This window comes from Phalacrocorax carbo, chromosome 18 (assembly GCF_963921805.1).
Source record: "Phalacrocorax carbo chromosome 18, bPhaCar2.1, whole genome shotgun sequence".
Taxonomy (NCBI): domain Eukaryota; kingdom Metazoa; phylum Chordata; class Aves; order Suliformes; family Phalacrocoracidae; genus Phalacrocorax; species Phalacrocorax carbo.
The window spans coordinates 10,586,411-10,603,309 of record NC_087530.1 but is presented as its reverse complement, the minus strand read 5'-3'; the positions used below and the strand labels follow the sequence as shown (position 1 = coordinate 10,603,309).

General features: G+C 46.2%; 1 protein-coding gene across 1 annotated transcript in view; it reads left to right on the top strand.

Moving 5' to 3' along the window:
• The window catches only part of CACNA1B (calcium voltage-gated channel subunit alpha1 B), a 300,428-nt gene that overhangs the window by 214,350 nt on the left and 69,179 nt on the right, over nucleotides 1-16,899 (top strand). Inside the window, exons 20-25 of the mRNA XM_064468537.1 lie at nucleotides 5,622-6,443; nucleotides 7,668-7,882; nucleotides 10,035-10,155; nucleotides 13,597-13,726; nucleotides 15,241-15,300; nucleotides 16,563-16,669. Of these exons, the coding sequence (XP_064324607.1) occupies nucleotides 5,622-6,443; nucleotides 7,668-7,882; nucleotides 10,035-10,155; nucleotides 13,597-13,726; nucleotides 15,241-15,300; nucleotides 16,563-16,669 (1,455 nt within the window). The remainder of the gene's footprint in view (nucleotides 1-5,621; nucleotides 6,444-7,667; nucleotides 7,883-10,034; nucleotides 10,156-13,596; nucleotides 13,727-15,240; nucleotides 15,301-16,562; nucleotides 16,670-16,899) is intronic.

The following is a 16,899-nucleotide window of genomic DNA, read 5'->3' as shown; positions in this document are numbered from 1 at the left end:
TGTCTTCAAACTCTAAGCAGCAGCATATAATGATGTCTGCTGCTCTTAAGTGGCCTTGGACACCTCACGGGAGCGGTAACTAAACCCTAGAGCTTTGCTAACTTTTGTTCGGATACACACCTTGGCAACTTTCTGGCGCTACGTTGGCCACAGGCACCAGCCGAAGGGCGTGCAGCGGCCGAGCTGTGCATGCCCTTGCGCTCAGCGGCGCCCAGATGACCTGCGGTGGGGCTCGCCTCGGTCCCCCTCTGGCACCTCAGCTTCTTCCTCCTGCTGAGACCAGTTACCTGTGGTCAGCACGTCCTCCACCTGCAGTTCTCCGAGTTCTCCAGGAGAGCAGGTAAAGGGAGTGGAAATTCAATCTGAGGATGACAATACGCACTAAATGCAAAACGTGGCACGTAGTGAACTTTCTTGATCTAAGAAGTTGGCACCTACGATAGTTTGAAAGGCATTTCGAATTTCAGTAGCAAGTTTCTGAACATAAGCGTGTGATATTTGGCCAGTCTTATATCAGGCTTAGACCACATTCAAAATGGAGTTTCTAGTTAATGGACGTTAGGAGAAATATTACGAAAGGAACTGCTTTCTTTCGGAGAAACTGCAGTATCAAAAATTCTGATAGGTAAAAACAAAGTCAAATTCGAGGAAAAATATGGGAAGAGACTGGGCAGCGCTTTCTGCAGCAGCCCCGGTGACGGCGTCCCCGTGAGCACTGCTGCAGCCCCTCGCGGGGAGAGCACAGCACGCCTCCCCGGAGAGCTCAGGCGGGGGATGGAGCTCATAAAGAAGAAAAGGTGCTAAAGCACCCAAGCGGCAACTGCCAGGGTCACTGGCAAAGCAAATTTAAACACCAGTGGTGAGTTCATATGAAAGAAAATCGTTTTATCAAGCCAAGGAGAGGCAAAACGTTCTGCTGTGTGCGTGCCTACCCCGAATTAAAATGCCTCATTATATTTTCCAAGTGGAAAATTGAAACGTGGAGAGCTTCTCCAAGTTTATGGACAGAAAATAGTATTTTAACGAAAAGGGTTTTTTTGCATTAAATTTTTTTTTGTTGGAAGTGTATTTTAATAAGAAATTCACTTTAATCTGTAATCAGAACATATTCTTTCATACCCACAATCTAATATGTAGGTATTTTTAACATCAAATTATTATGTTCATAGTCAGCTTCCATTCATTATTTACTAAAGCAAAATTTTAAGGATTGCATTTATGTAGCTGATTAAACCGGTAGTTCTGGGAAGCAAAGTGCCATTAACTGGAGCAGTGTTTTAAAAGGTTATGATGACAAAATCTTTAACTGTTAAGGAATACCCTAAGATTAGAATATGACTAAAAATACCCTTTCCTTTCTTGAACAATGTACACAGTGACTGCTTGCATTTTTTATTTATACCAATATGAGTCACTGATTCATTAATATGAATTTTATTTGATTCTACAAGAGTTGTGTGGTTTTCTTTCTAGCCACAGGCAGGAATTGTTTGATTGCTGGCTTCTTAATCCAAGCAAAACCAGTGGAGCTACGCAGAGAAGCATGTGAGCAGTAGTATCTGCTACAATACTTCAAGCCTAGAGGACCTGAAAACTGAGTATGTTGCCAGTAACCTTCAGAGAGTTCGAAATATTCTGTAGACAGAAAACAGGGATGGGAAGTAATTGTAAAGAAAGTGAATTAACATTAATCTTTGTACTACGCCTGTAAATCAGAAGAGATTATTGCACTTTTCTTAATGGATTCAGAAAGATTTTAAGAAATGAACAGGGAACAGGATTTCAGATAAGGAGCTGGCTTTATAAACAGATGGTTTTCTCTCGTGGAAAAAATATTTGTTATCACAAAGGCTCATTTTTTTAATCAGTTTGGACAAGTCATGCCTATGCTGCGCCATACAATGCCTGTGCCGTCCATGGTGTGTGTCTGCCCCAGTTCATGCAGCCTTCAGTAACCAACTGGACCAAACGCTGGAGGAAGCAGAGGAAATGATTTTGTCCTGTCTATGTTTTTCCATCTCTTCTGCAGTTCTTCGTGCGTGCATAGGCACCGCATCCTCCTGCGCAAGCAGTCGGAGTGAAACTGTGTTTTGTTTTAAGGTGGTGTCCCTGTTGTGCCATAAATAAGTTCAAAAGCTCTCCTCTGCAAAGCAGTTCAGCAGAGCAACAGGAGAGGAGAGGCTGTCACAGGTGCTGTGGGAGCTTGTAGAAAGCAAGAGTCAGATAAATTTAATTGGACAAGCAGGCGACACATTCCCTCCAGTTGCTGCCGCTTTGGCTCTGAAAACCCTCAACACTGTCCCCAGAGGGACCAACCTGCTCGGCTGCTTTGCCCCCATTTCCCCAGCAGGCTTCATGCGCATTGGCACTTCCTCCTGATGTTCTTGACTGCTTTGAATCCGATAACGAGCTTGCAGGCAGGCTCCGCATTTTCCTGATGGTGTTTTTACTGCAATATTTTCTGAGAATTTTTTTTGATGTACCTTTTCACGTAGAAAGAAGAAAGGATGCAGTCATTACTTCTGAACCTCCTGCTCTTTGACTTGCTAGTAACCGAAGCCAGTGGGCGGCTGTGTGTTCTGCTCTTTTGGCAATCGGCTCCGATACTTGTGTCAATATTAAGACTGCATCTCTTTTCTAGATGCTGAGGAATTCAAGTCTGTAATGTCAGTGTCTGGTTTAAGGAAGGGATTTTTAGCAAGCTAGGCTTAGTTAATATGTGCATTACTTGGTTCCTCCAGGTTCTCAGTGGTGTAGGTACCTGGCAGCACCTTCCAGTTAGCCATGAGTGAAGTACAGAGGAAGCTTTATCCCCTCAGAGCTAATTTAAAGGCTGATTGATGTTCTTGGCGAAACTGGAACACAACTGAAAAAACCCTCCTGAAGTGATACATCTTGTGTCAGAGCCAGAGGCTCTGAGTGTCTCCTCTGCACTGTGTGACTACCAGCTCCGAATCCTCCACCTTCCTCCTCACCACATCCAGTCTGATTTAGATTTTCTTTATATCTTGGCTTTGATGGGCTCAGCGCAGGCATGGACGGAGAGGCTGTGTCCATGACAGCTGCCTGATAATTTATTGTGTATTTTACTTTGGAGAATCTCTGCAGGGAGGCTGGGGCTTTGCATCCCACCCCCGCGCAATGCCCGTCCCATGGAAATGGAGCACAGGGTGGTGGATGGGGAGCAGGCAGTTGTGCTCGTCTCCCTGCTCTTGGTTTGTAGATAAATCGAAGGCTTCAGTCAGTGTAAGGGCAGTTTCCCAACACTAACTCATTATTACTGGTTACCCCTTCAGTGTTGCCAGCTTGCTCTGGCTGTTCAAAACACAAAACAGAAGCTGGTCCCCACCACAAGGACTTTCATTAGGAAGTGAGAAGTGTCCCCTAAGAACAAATGCACTTGGAGGCCTGCGCTGCGGCGGCGCTCGGGGAGCTCAGACATCGCATACGCATCCCTAAGCTGCTTTGTTTCCCCGAGCCTGTGTGCTAAAGAGGAGATTAATTTTTGTAGCCCAGTTTGGTTTAGCAGATCTAGATCAGGAGCGCTGCAGAGCAAGGCACCCCATCCATCCTGGAGGACGGCAGGACATCCCAGATGCCTGCCCCAGGCAGCTCAGCCTCCCTGTGCCCATCTCTGCTGACTGTGAAGAGCTGCAAACGCAGAGCACGTGGCTTCTCATGGGAAACCCTTGTATGAGGGGGCAGGTCTGGGCAGTCAGAGGGTTTGTGTGTTATTAATTCCTTCTGATACCAAGTAAATCTGCTAATGAGCAACAGCATTTCAGTCTTTCATAATGTTGAACCAAAAAGAAATTACAGGTTATTGCCTGCTCTGATAAGGCTGTTCATCCTTGTACCAGGCGTCACTAGGACAGCTTGGGGGGGTGCTCTCCCCTAATGAGGAGCCTGCTTTCCCTTCAGCGTGGGATTTTTGGTGAGTGGGGCTCTAAGGTATGTCCTCAGTACCTTCTGGTATCATTTACGCTTAGAACTGTGATTTTTGCCACCTATTCCTCTGCTGTGGTGTAAATGGAGCACTCGGGTGCTGGAAAATTGGTCCAGAATGTGCCTTTTGGGAACAGGTGACGTAGATTTTCAGTTTTGGTGATTAGCTCTGCTCACTCTGATTTCTGGATTCAGTCACATTCCTTCACATCTGCCTGGGTGCCCTCATCCAGTGCGCATTTAAGTAGGATTTTGCCTTTTTAGCAGAAGCAGGCAGCAGCACCCTCTGTAAAGAACCGATCCCCCAGCAGAGCTGAGAGATGCAAAGCCTTTCTGACAGCTCCCACTGTGCTACATGAGGCCGTCTGAACGCTGCCTCCCCCAGGGTCTGCGCACGGCGACAGACCCCCACCGTCCCGATCAGCACGTACACACGCAAAAGCGGCTGTCGGGGGAGCCCAGAAAAGCACGTAAGGAAAATACGTCTGCCTCCCTCGTGGGCTGGAAGTCGGCGAGCCCCACGTGGCCCCTCCGGCCGCAGAGGTCAGACGCGTGTGTGGCACCTGGGGACGGCTGAGCAGGCTGGTGGAAGGAGAATGATTTTCCTCTCTTTGTTAGAAGTTTAATTAAGGAAGAAAACGGGTGCTGATCCGCCCCCAGGCTAAATCCAGAACTCCTCCCTGGAAGCCAACGGGTTTACTTTGATTTTAGGCAAAAGCAGAATTTGACTTGCAATCTTTAGGAAAGACAAAAAGCTTTCCCTTCCTGCACCGGCTTGGTAGGTGACCCATTTGCGTGTGGCGGTCAGAAACCAAACGCTGTGCTGACAAATTGAAGCATTAAGGCAATGCCAGTGGAGGTACCCTCATCATAATAGATGACAGAGGCAGAAAAGAGCAGGTGTCTCCAGGGGATAAAGGTACTCACGTCACATCTGCATCTATGTGTGACTCGCCCAGTCTCTGGGGTCTTTTCACATGCCACAGAACAGTTTTCCTTTCTTACTTGTACTTTTCCAGAGTCCGGTGATGCTTGGGCTTGGATGGTCCATCCTCACCTCAGATGGATGCCGTGGGTTTAAACAACAGCCCTCCTGTGCCAGTAGCTGACGGGGAAAGTGACCCCTCTGGCTGGCTGTAAGGGGAGGGAGCTGGTGGCACGGTGCTCAGGCTCGGATCCTATGGGGCAGATTTCATTTCCCCTCACTCCTCCTGCCAGTCTAACCTCTCTTGCTCACCCTTAATTTGCTCATCCAGATGTTTCCAGATGGGGAGAAAGGTTAATTGTGGGGAAGGCTGTTTAAAAGCTCTGGCGGTGCTTTTTAATTTTTTGTGTGCAGAGACTTTAACCCTTCAGACTATACCTGAGACTTCCAAGGGGGATGGCCATGTTTTAGAAATCAAGATAACTCCTTTCTCGAGGGCCTGTTTCATAATGCCTGCTGCGTGTGGGGGCAAACTAACACTGATGATCCTGCTGGCTTTCCCTGCTCATGTTCTCTGCCAGCCATTCTCTCTCCATGCCTATAATATCTTTAGCTCAACCCTCTAATCCTCTGTCTCAGCTGAAAATCCCCCCCCCCCCCCCCCCCCCCATTTTATTTTTTTCTCCTGGTTGCTTTTTAGGGAATTGGTGCAAAGTTGGATACTAACTTTTCACCTTCCTCCCTTCCTTAGCAAGCAGCAGAACTCCTCCAAATCCAAGTCCGTTTGGGAGCAGAGGACCAGCCAGATCCGGATGCACAACTTCCGAGCCAGCTGCGAGGCGCTGTACAACGAGCTGGATCCGGAGGAGCGGGTGCGTTACGCTACCACCCTTCACATCAGGCCAGACATGAAGACTCATCTGGATCGGCCGCTGGTGGTAGAGCCGAGGGGCGAAGGGAGGAACAACATCAGCAAGCTGAGCCCCGTGGATGTGCAGGAGGTGGAGCAGACCAAAGTCAGCTCTACTGATGGGGCAGAAGCTCCACGAAAGCACCACCGGCATCGGGATAAGGACAAACTGGGAGAGCAAGAGAAGGGTGATGTGGCCAAGGATGAGAACGGGGAATCCGGCGCAAACAGTAAGGAGGAGCGGCACAGGCAGCACAGGAGCCGCAGCAAGGAGGTGGAAGGGGGGAGTAAGGAGGGGAAAAGTGATCGCAACAGGGGTCAGGAAGGGGGAAAGAGGCACCATCGCCGAGGGTCGGTGGAAGAGGGTGCCGAGAAGGAGCACCGTAGGCATCGGACTCACCGGCACTCTGCTGAGCGACAAGGCAAGGAAGGCAACGGGACAATCAACGGGGCGAGGAGCGAGCGGCGTTCCCGGCACCGGGGAGGGTCGAGGTCTGGGAACCGGGAAGGAGAACCTGGGTCCAAGGGTGAGAATGGAGAAGAGCCTCACAGACGGCACAGGTTCAGGAACAGGGCGCTGTCGACGTACGATTCGGTGGAGAAGGAGAACGGCGAGAAGGAGGGGGAGACTGGCGAGAAGGAGCACCGGAATCATCAGCCCAAGTGAGTGAGTGCTGCATGGCTGGACTCATCCCTGGCACAGCTCAGGGGGCACGAGACCCCAGACGTGTTTCAGGACATTACTTGTTCCCCTGCCCAGGGTGTTCCCGCTGTTGTTCTTGCACTTACACCAGCTGCCACCGTAACCTGCAGTTAAGTTTTGCTTAAATCAGTAATGACAGACACTTCCAGAGATTATTCTGGCCCATGATGGGGCCGTAGAATAGCTCAGGTTTAAGGAAGGAAACATCCTTGATGTAAATACCAATAGACCCTCTAGGATATAATGTGGAGCAGAGAATTTCACAGCCTCTGAAGGAAGTTTCTGAGGGATGTATTTCTAAATGGCATCCAGTCTTACTTACAGCCCTTTGGTTTTCTTTTTTTTATGCTGAGCCTCTCAGCTGCATCACTAGCTGTTACAGCATGCGGCTTCTTCCATTAAGAACAATGATGTACCCCATTTGGTTTAATTCTTATGTAAGTCAAGTGAGAAAAATAGTGTTCGTGAAGCATTTAGAGTAGTTAATAAAGACGGATAGATTGCCTTTTCAGCTTTATTAGTCTGATGGAAAGGAAATTTCACTGGGATTCTTTAGAGCAGAGTTCGTGTCACCATGGAGAGCTGTGAGTGGCACTGAGATAATAATTTTCCTGTCTATATTATCTTCTTTTCAGATGGATTTCAAAACACTTTGCATACTATTTAGTTCGATCATGTGCACAAGCTCGCTTTCCTCCCCACTGAACCACAGCCATTGCTGCAGAGGAATGCAGAGGCTACTTAGCTGCTTACAGCAAAGTTACAGAGTGGTTTAGGACTGGAAAAGAGAATCACCAAATTTAAATAAGGCCTCAGGAGAACATTAAGAAGCAGAATGTCAGACTTCATTCAGAAACCAGCTGGTGCTGGAAAGCTTATGTCACTGTTACATGCAAGTGCCATGTGGTCCTTGCTTATGAACCTCAGTTCCGACTCTCATTCAATTGAATAAAGTGGTGTTCACTGGCATAATTCCTCTTAATGTTTTGCTTGGATGTTGGTTCAGAGGAAAAGGTCACATACTGCGTTATCAGTAAGTTGTCCTGCGGTCTGTGACCTTTCTGCAAAGGATTTCCATGAAGAAAACGGCCTATGAAACCTAGCAGGAGGTGCAGCAGCAGGGTGCATATGCTCTCTGAACCCTTCTTGGGCCATATTTAACAAAATCTGGTTTTCTACCTTAGGGAGAATCAGTGTGAGATTGAGGCTAGTGGAAGTGTGAGTGTCCCTGTGCACGCCCTCCCTAGCACCTATCTGCAGAAAGTGCCTGAACAGCCAGAAGATGCTGACAACCAGAAGAACGTGACGCGGATGATTCAGCCACCTCTGGACAAAACCACCACTGTGAATATCCCTGTCACTATCACTGCCCCGCCGGGGGAAACCACTGTCATACCAAGTGAGTGCCTTTGTCCTCCTGCTTTTTTGCTATGAAATTTCCAGAAAAGAGGACTTTCTGAGGGCTAGCAGCACATGCTGGGTGATGGGGCCTCTCCTGGCCACCAGCAACCTTGCAATAGGCAGGCAGGAGAACTTGTTGTTGTTATAGGCTCTAAAATTCATGCAGCCTGCAGGAACCCAGAATGGGCTCCTGGGTCACCTGGTGGCTCTGGAGACCACCACATAAGGTTCCCTGGAGATGGCTCATCCAGAGCACATCCATGTATCTTTGCATAAAAGAAAGGTGAAGGATAAGAAAACCAGCAAAATAGGTAACTTCTGCAGCAAACCAAGAACTTGTTGTGAGAACGGGAGTAAGTCCTCTGCTTTACCACCTTCCTCTGGTGCCATGCTGCAAGCTCCTACTCCAACAGCGCTGTGCTATGGTTCCTCTGGTGGCCCAGGGGCTTGACTGGCCACAGACCCCTCAGCAGAGGACAGGGGAGGCAGTGGCATTGCATTCAAATCCACAGACCGAATTCACGCTTCTTGGCTTATCAGCTGACCCCACCGTGGAGCAGCAGGTGTCTCGTGGCTGCACAGCTATCGCAGCATCCGTCGTGCGCCCCTGCTGCTTTGGGTTCCTGCAGGCTGTGTAATTTTAGAGCGTCCTGCAATCCTCTGCATCTCAGTTTCAGCCGATCCACCCTGGCTTGTCCTTTTCCAGAGCTCCATGCCTTGGGTCTGTCAGCGTAGAGTTACACTGTTTTGCAGATGGTCCCAAGATCGTTGTGCCCATGGTCTGCCCTGCAGCCACCAGCCTGTTCTGACCAGCCTGTGTCTCGCCCCGGCAGCGTAGGCACAGCCTAGAGAAGTCTCGAGAGCTGAGGATGCCAAGAATTGCAGTGTGAAATCTCAGAGGTCCACACTAGATCGCAGGCTGTCGGGACTCTGCTTTCCAAGAGGCACAGCCAAAAGCTAGCAGTTTCTCTACGTACTTTTTCACTGTGTTGTCAGCCACACGAGCCTTGTCCTTTTTATGTTTCCCCCCACCCCCCCCTTCTTTCCTCTTTTTTCTTAAATGGTAATTTTACTGTATTGCAATATTGAATTCCTGTCAATCGCGATTTATCAGCCTCTCTCCTGGCTACTTCCTTATGTATCCGGCTTGAGATACAATAAGGAATTTATTGAACATGTCACTCACGTGCAATGAAATGTCATTTTGTTGCAAAGTAAAATAAGAAATAATAAAACCCCTCTACCAAACACATTATATGTGGGTAGGGTTTTTACATTCTGGTCCTGTGAATTAGCAGACAAGTATTTGTATCTAAGAAGAGAATTTGCAGCATAAAATGTTTTCCAGTTCATATATTGGAAATTCTCTTAAGGATATTATCCTATAAACCCACTGCAACTAAACTTATGGTGGAAATTAAAGAATGTATTTCTAACCTTTAGGAGTGAGGTTCAGAACATTCTTCTAGAAGGGGATCATGTAAGTTAAAAACCTGATGCGAGGTGGAGCTTGACACCTTTATACATGGGGAGCTCTGCCAAAACTGGGGTGCACTATGCAGGCACAGAGCTAGGGGGTCCAGGAAGTCCCTTCCAAGGCTCTGTTCCTAATGCTGCAAAGTTCAGCAGTCTTAGCCCCCTAAATTATTAAAGCTCATCTAGGAATTTGCTCTTTTACATGATCCAAAGCCAATCGTGCTACTGATCTATGGGAGAAGACACAGAATTATGCGGTTGGTTAGACTTACTGTCTTTTTTTCTTTCCAAGGATCCCTAGCTGATCCTCTCTCCCTAATAATCCATGATATTTGGAATGGGATTTCCATCCCCAGTTTGGCAGCTCTTGTATAAATAAGTGTAAGGCTTCTTTGTTTGCCTGCACTGGGCATCTTCATTTCCTGGCCATTTCTGATATATTGCTCATCAGAGCAGCGGTTAAGGAGTATAATTGCAGTGTATATCATACTGTAGTAAATAGCGGTGATAATAATCAAATGATTGTTCATCACATTTAATCAACATATTCAAAGGCTGTTTGCTGTCCCAGCTGCACTGTTTGCATATCCAGCTGTTGCAGGCAGCTTGCTGTGTGAAGGCTGCAGATACATTTTTAACTCTCTCCTTTCTGTTTCCTTAAATTCACATTTCAGTGAACAATGTTGAATTTGAAAGTAAAACAGAGGAGAAGAAAGACGTCGATGACTTGACAAAAAACGGGCCTAAACCAATCTTGCCTTACAGTTCCATGTTTATCCTAAGTCCTACAAATCCGTAAGTCCTCTGACTCTCTAATACCGCTTATGGGTTACAGGTACTTCAAGCTTGGGTATTCAAAGCAATAACATTAGTTTAATCTTCATCTCTGCCAGTCGAATGCATTGGGAAATTAAACAAAAGCTTGTCTAGGCTGTGGACCAGATGCTGCCTTTCAGCCTGGCTTTCCTGGGGGGAAAAAAATGTCAGGATAGGGAAAAGATGATGCTTTAGGCAAACCCTTCCTAACTGACCTGCTGACGGTCAGGTGGGCGGTTATTTGCTCCATTGTAGATGACTGAAGTGTGGGAGTATGGACTATCACTGGGAGAAGGCAGCAGGAGAAGCAGGTTGGGGGCTGTTTTTGATGTCAGCAAATTCTCACAGGTTCCTCAGCTGGAATTCGTGCTCTTTCTGTACTAGTACCCTTGCATCACTGAGAACTTTGAACTTCTGGGAAAATGTGAATTTTTTTCATTTGCCAATGTTGAGAATACAGCTTGTGGGATCGGTTGGGATTACAGCATTTCTTCTACTTCAGGCATCAGTGCCTTATGGGGAGCTTTGTACTCAAAGCTTGTAAATACTGAACATGTCACTCTGAAGGGCTGCAGGACTAGACAGGAGCAGCAGGGGTTGTAATAATTGTAGCATGAAGGCCTGTGAGTAATTTTAAGCAGTAACTTAGGGCAAGGGAAGGTGTTTGAAACTTCTGCCAACCCAGAGATCTGCTAGGAGCAGATGCGATCGTTTCTCTCTGGCCCATGTAGACTTGTTGCAGATCCTAGATGTTGCTCCCTGAGGTTGTACTCTGCACACTCAGGTACCTAAGGTGGTCTCAGGTCTTTCCTTTGACAACTTGTTTCAAGAGAAGAACGAGTGCTCCTCTGGTCAGGACTGTGACATCCTGGCTGCCTATGCAGTCGGCGGGACAAAGCGGGCTGCTCCGTGCACTCTTCCTTGACACAAGAAATGCATCTGTGGTGGAAGCCATGGTCTGGCACCCCTGGACAGGCAGGCTGAATGCTTTCTTTAAACACAAGTGCCAGCTGTGTAGTTCAGGCTACAGCCCTGCAAGCTCCAAGATGACATAGCTAAGAGCACAGGAGGAATTAATCAGTAGAAGTCGGAGACTATCTCTCAATGCCAGCTGTTAGAGAGGGAGGATGATCCCGAACTGCTGCTAATCTAATCTCACCTCCAACAGAAATGAACTGGAGACTCAATATGTGTCCCTTCTGATTCAAATCCCCAAGAGAGATGCTTGTGTTTTCCCTTTGCCTTCTCCAGCCACCTGCCAGGTAGACCTCAGGACACTTTATGATAACTGAGCTGAAAGCCCAGAAAGTTTCCCTTTTCAGAACAGTGTGATAGCATTGTGCTATTTCAAAGAAAGCAACATGTACTTTGAAATCATGTAAAAGGCAGCTAAGGGGAGGGGAGAGCGTTAGATGAGGTGCAGTCATAGTGTAATTGCACTTTTTAGCAGAAATTTGAATTGTGGAGCTTAGACCCTGTCTGGGTGGATAAGGAAACAATATTTCCCTAATATTAGGTAGCTCAAGTCTTTTCATTGTGGAGTGACCACCAAAACTGAGTGTTAGCTGCAAAATGCTAAAGGCAGCCGTGCAGAGGGGGAAGGTAGAGGGTCCCAAGCCCAAAAGAGTCTGAGCTGAGGAGCGGACTGGGCAGACAGAGAAGCAGAAACACTTTTTCGTTTCATACGTAGGGTGTCCTCTCTCACCTCGTCCTACAGTTATGACCTTCTGAGCCTCGTAGTCCAGGATTTGGTATGTTGTTTCAGTTGTCTTCTGGTTTTCTCCAGCACACGCACCCCTCCTCCCCCAAAAGCTGTACTAAAAGACCATTGAAAAAACAAAGTTCGCTGGGAGAGAGGTATTATAACACAGGGCTAAGGGGAAATACGAGATGAAGACCAAACTCTAGGAATGTCAGCAACTTATTTTTCTTCCTCTGGGCAAGATGCAGGCCCAGCTGGATCCCCTCAGGTGCTTTGGCTGGTGCGAACTTCCAAAGAGATGTCTTTCTGCTTTCCGGGCTATGAAGGTTTTCACCACATCTATTGCTAACTAACTCCCTTCCGAGCCCCGCTGACTGCGTCACCCCGGGCGCTGCTAGTGGGAGAAGCAGTTCTGAGAAGCATAAATGAAATGTATTACTTTTCCAATGCCACCCACCCTTTTAAAACAAACATGCATTTAAAATGATTTCTGAAGCACCACTGGCAGTTTACAAATGCTCCCGCGTCTCACTGCTGGTTATGAATGATGAAGGTCTAAAAATAAGGGCTTGTTTTTTCTTTGATGAATTGAATTTGATGCATGAATTACAGTTACAAATGTTATTGAAAATGTTGCCTTTCCCTTCTATGGATTCATAGAGCACACAGATGATAATCCTCTTCTGTCAGACTGATAACCAGAGTTAAGGGATCTACAAAAGCACTTTTCTTCATGGTATTTTGTATCAAATCTGTTTCCCTGGTATTTTTCATTCTGAAACCATTAACAATCCCGAGAAAATGAATAGACAAGTGGATGTGAAAAATAAATTTTAATTCTAACTGTTCAGATATTTGCTTAGAGAAAATGTGATACAGTAACTGAATTGCATTCTCAGATAACAAGGTTGTTGGCGAGTTACACATATAATTTGATTCTCAGGCAGAACCTAAGTCCTTTATTCCACTGACAAATATGGTGCAAATGTAGGGTTCTCTCTGCAGTTAAGTATTTGTGAGTTGTGGCCAGATAGAGTTATTAGCTGAAATTTGTGAATACTTTTACACTGCTTAGAAATTGAAGCATTTGTCACTTTTCTTGGACTCAATTTGTGAAGAAAAAGGGTAGGTTAAAGTAATCAAATATATTACTGTAAAGGAGGCATGTAGTTTATAAAGCACAGCTTAGAATAAAGTGCAGGCAGAGGAACTTGGCAGGAGAGAGATTGCTAGAAGTGTAATACTCATAGTTATGAAGCCAGTTTCAGCTAGAAGTCTCACAAGGCATAGCATATATCTCAATTTTAAAGGGATTAGTTGATATTAAAAGGATTTCAAAACTAGTTTTGAACTCACAGGACTTTAGTCTCCGACTTCAAAGTGAAAAGGATTGGGGAGCATACAAACATAATTCGTAGAATTGTGTCTGAATGCTTGAAAGCTCTCAATGGCCTTTCGATGGATAGATGTCATTGCTTTGCAGAGGGGTTATAGAGCAGTGCAGAGATGTTAAACGTCTGTCTTTAAATCTCACCACAAATCTGTTGCAAACTGGATTTTAAAGCCGTTGATTCTAGTTTTTATGTTCTTACCATTATTGTATTAGGAATCCTAAGGTGATATTCCTGATGAACATTGTCCTCTGCCAGTCTTTCATGCCACAGTGCTTGACTTACAACACGTGCAATAGCCCTCCTATGTGCTTATGTTGCTTGCAGAATTCGGCGTCTGTTCCACTACATCGTCAACCTGCGCTATTTCGAGATGGTCATCCTCATAGTTATAGCCCTCAGCAGCATTGCCCTGGCTGCAGAAGACCCTGTCCAAGCCGAGTCACCGAGGAATGATGTAAGTGCCAACCAACATGGCCAGGATAAAGTTGTTGTTTCTCCCAGCAGTTATGCACATGGGGCATGTCCATTCCCATCTTCAAAGATAACATGGTGCACCAGCAAGTGCAGAACTGGAGCTTTCTTTAATAACATACTCACGTTAGCTTGTTCCACTATCAAAACCCTCACAATTCCTGTCTCTTTCTGCTGCTTCAACCACATCTGAGTTTGAGGACTTCAACGCACTGGTTGTTTGGCTGGTGTGACTTATGTGGCAGAAGCCTGCAGGGCTTGCACACCGCTCGGCAATGGGAGAGGCTTCCCCCGCCACAAGCCAGGGCTGGCGTTGTCCTAAGATGCCCTGCTTCTGCTGGAGCAGAGCCCGTGCAAGCACAACCAGAGATGGCTTTTTATCTTGGTGGGGCATGGTAGCAATCTCTAGAATTAGTAGAAAACCTACTTATCTCTGGATGTCAGACCAAACCCCGAGGCTTCACAGGTGGGTGCTGTTATGAGCAGGAGGAGGAGTGTGCCACCTTCTCCGGGGGAGCACGCAGCCCAGGGTGCTCATGGAGCAGACAGCTGGGCGTGTTTTTTCAAGCACTTTCACACGAGGACATTGTCACAGAGTTGGTTGCAGTTACATGGGCAAATGGGAGTCTGCAGAACTGAAGATTAAGTATAGAAATTGCGAGATGCAGTTGACTAATTTTAGACTTTTCCATGTAGATAGTTGCAGTATGTGGATATTGTGATATTTATATTGACTTAATATCCATTTGCTATGTATGGTCATATGAATCTGACTGTGAAGAGGTGCATCCCATCCACAGAATTACGATAAAATTTAGGACCTCTATAGGTATTTGGATGGACTGGCATTGCACTTACCAGGATGTGTACTGAGGAGTCTGTGTTCATCCCGCCCTTAAATAGATTAAGGAACTGAATTGCTGCAGAGCAGATGTTGGCAGAGCAGCTCAGAGCAGGAATCGCTTGTCCAGGCCTCCTGCTTCTGAATCTGGTCAGTATTAGCTTTTTCCAGAGGAGGATCCACAAATCCCTAAATCAGGAATGAGCTGAAGTAGCTACGAGAAATCTCTTTTCCTCATCCTTAATAACTGTGGAATCAGTTTTACAAAAAGGATTTTATCACTCTCTTACTCTCCCAAGGTCTTTAATAATCTGTCATCAGCTACAGCAGGAGAAAAATCCAGGCTGCTACACAGATGCTGGCAAATCAGCTCTTTAGGAAAGGATATTCAAATATTTCGATTTGAAATACCCATTTTGCCTTATTAAACCTGCCATATATACAGGTGCACTGAAGCAACCCATGGGCGTGCATATTGCAGTCTGGCAAGGACTGGAAAAAATGTTGCTGTTTAAATCAGACCATTCAAGTTTGTGCCTAAACTACTTGAAAGCCTCCCATCAGACGATGCTAGAATAGACTCGCTACTCTTTACTCGAGTGCAGATTGTTTCAGTGTGTAGTCTCCCCTAATGCACATTTCTCTTTCTCATTTAGGCGCTGAAATACTTGGATTATATATTTACAGGTGTCTTCACCTTTGAGATGGTGATCAAGGTAAGAACTTTTCCTAGCAGAAAGGTTCGCCTCCCCTTTCAGATTTATACTCGTCTACTTCTGGGAAGCTGGAGGAAAAGGGTGGAGCACGACAGAGCTCCCTGGGCGCCTGGAGGGATGGTGATGATGGGAAGCTTTAACTCAGGAACAGCACTCAGAAGTAGCCAGTGCACAGCAGGTGCCTTCCTGTAGCAGCTCCCTTGGTTTATTTAATCTCACACTTTATGGAGGAAAATAAGGTTATGGTTGTGTAAGAGGATAAGAAATGTGAATGCCTGATGCAGAGATGTCCGGGTGTGGCTAAGGACACAGGAGCTGATAGACCTCACTGAGACACGTCTGATTCTTCCCTTTTCCTTTGATGCTGATCAGGAAAATTAATAACAACTGAATCTTGGTTTGTCACGTTTCAAAAAGTTGAGGATTTTTCTTTTTACTTGACTCAGCAGGGTGACAGGTTTTGCTAACACTGCGGGGCGGTAACTTTCCAGAAAGCACAATTCTAATAAAGTCGGGATTTATTCTTGGGATAACGATGGAGTTAGTTTTTACTGTCAGAGCAAGATGCAAAAGAAATGCAGAATAAAAACCAGATTTTCCCTTGTTTGTTCAGTAGAAGGATTTGAAGCTATGTGAGGAAAACAACCTTACGTGGGCAGTTGTAGAGCTCGCACACAAACAGATAAAATGTCTAGCACGCACTTTGAGACTCAGCTGTAGAAGATCTTTAGCAGCATTGTAAGAAGAGACCCGGTCTCGTGTAGAAGCAAGCCAGGCTGCTATGCTGAGCAGCATCTTTCAGCAAGTGCCCCGGAGCAGGGGTATTTCTTTGATTGTTACGTTTGACTGCGAGTCTTCCCGTCCTCTCTTTGTGTTTTATTGCGTAATACCCTAGGCCAGGTGTTAATTCCTACTGATCTGGTAGGATTGGGGTAGAATAAAATTAAACTATTTGGCTGTTTCACACACAGACTGCTCTTCCCATAAATTAATGCATGTCTGTGCAAAGAATCCTATGTAGGCATTAGTATTCTTATCCTTTTGGTGGCAGTTTATTGACTTCAGCTTTGGTTTGGCAGAGCTCTGTGCCTATTAGAGATGAGCAGCTTGACTGAGTATCTAGATGTTGCCCTGCTGCTGTGAAACCCTGAAGAAGAGTTTGTGAAGGCTTATTTCATCAAGAACATTCCTCTGTACCTCGGTAGTGTTGATTTGGCACTTGTTTTATTAAAACTCTTTCTTTTCATGTGTTTCCTCTGAAGATGATTGACTTGGGGCTGTTACTCCACCCTGGCTCCTACTTCCGTGACCTGTGGAATATCCTGGACTTCATTGTGGTCAGTGGGGCCTTGGTGGCATTTGCCTTCTCGTAAGTACATTTTCCTTAACATCCCAATTTCTAGGAAATAAGTCGCTGAGGAGGCAGGACCCTGGTTCAGAGCCAGCTGAAGCGCAGCGTTTGTGGCTCCACTTCTCAGTGAAGTGTTCAGTTTCTGCCCTTTATCATCTCGTAGCTGGGGCGGGGGTGTGCAATCCCTACACTTGTGAATCTCTTGAAAATTCTCCCAGCTTTAGGGTGAGTCCATTCACTGTTCTTTC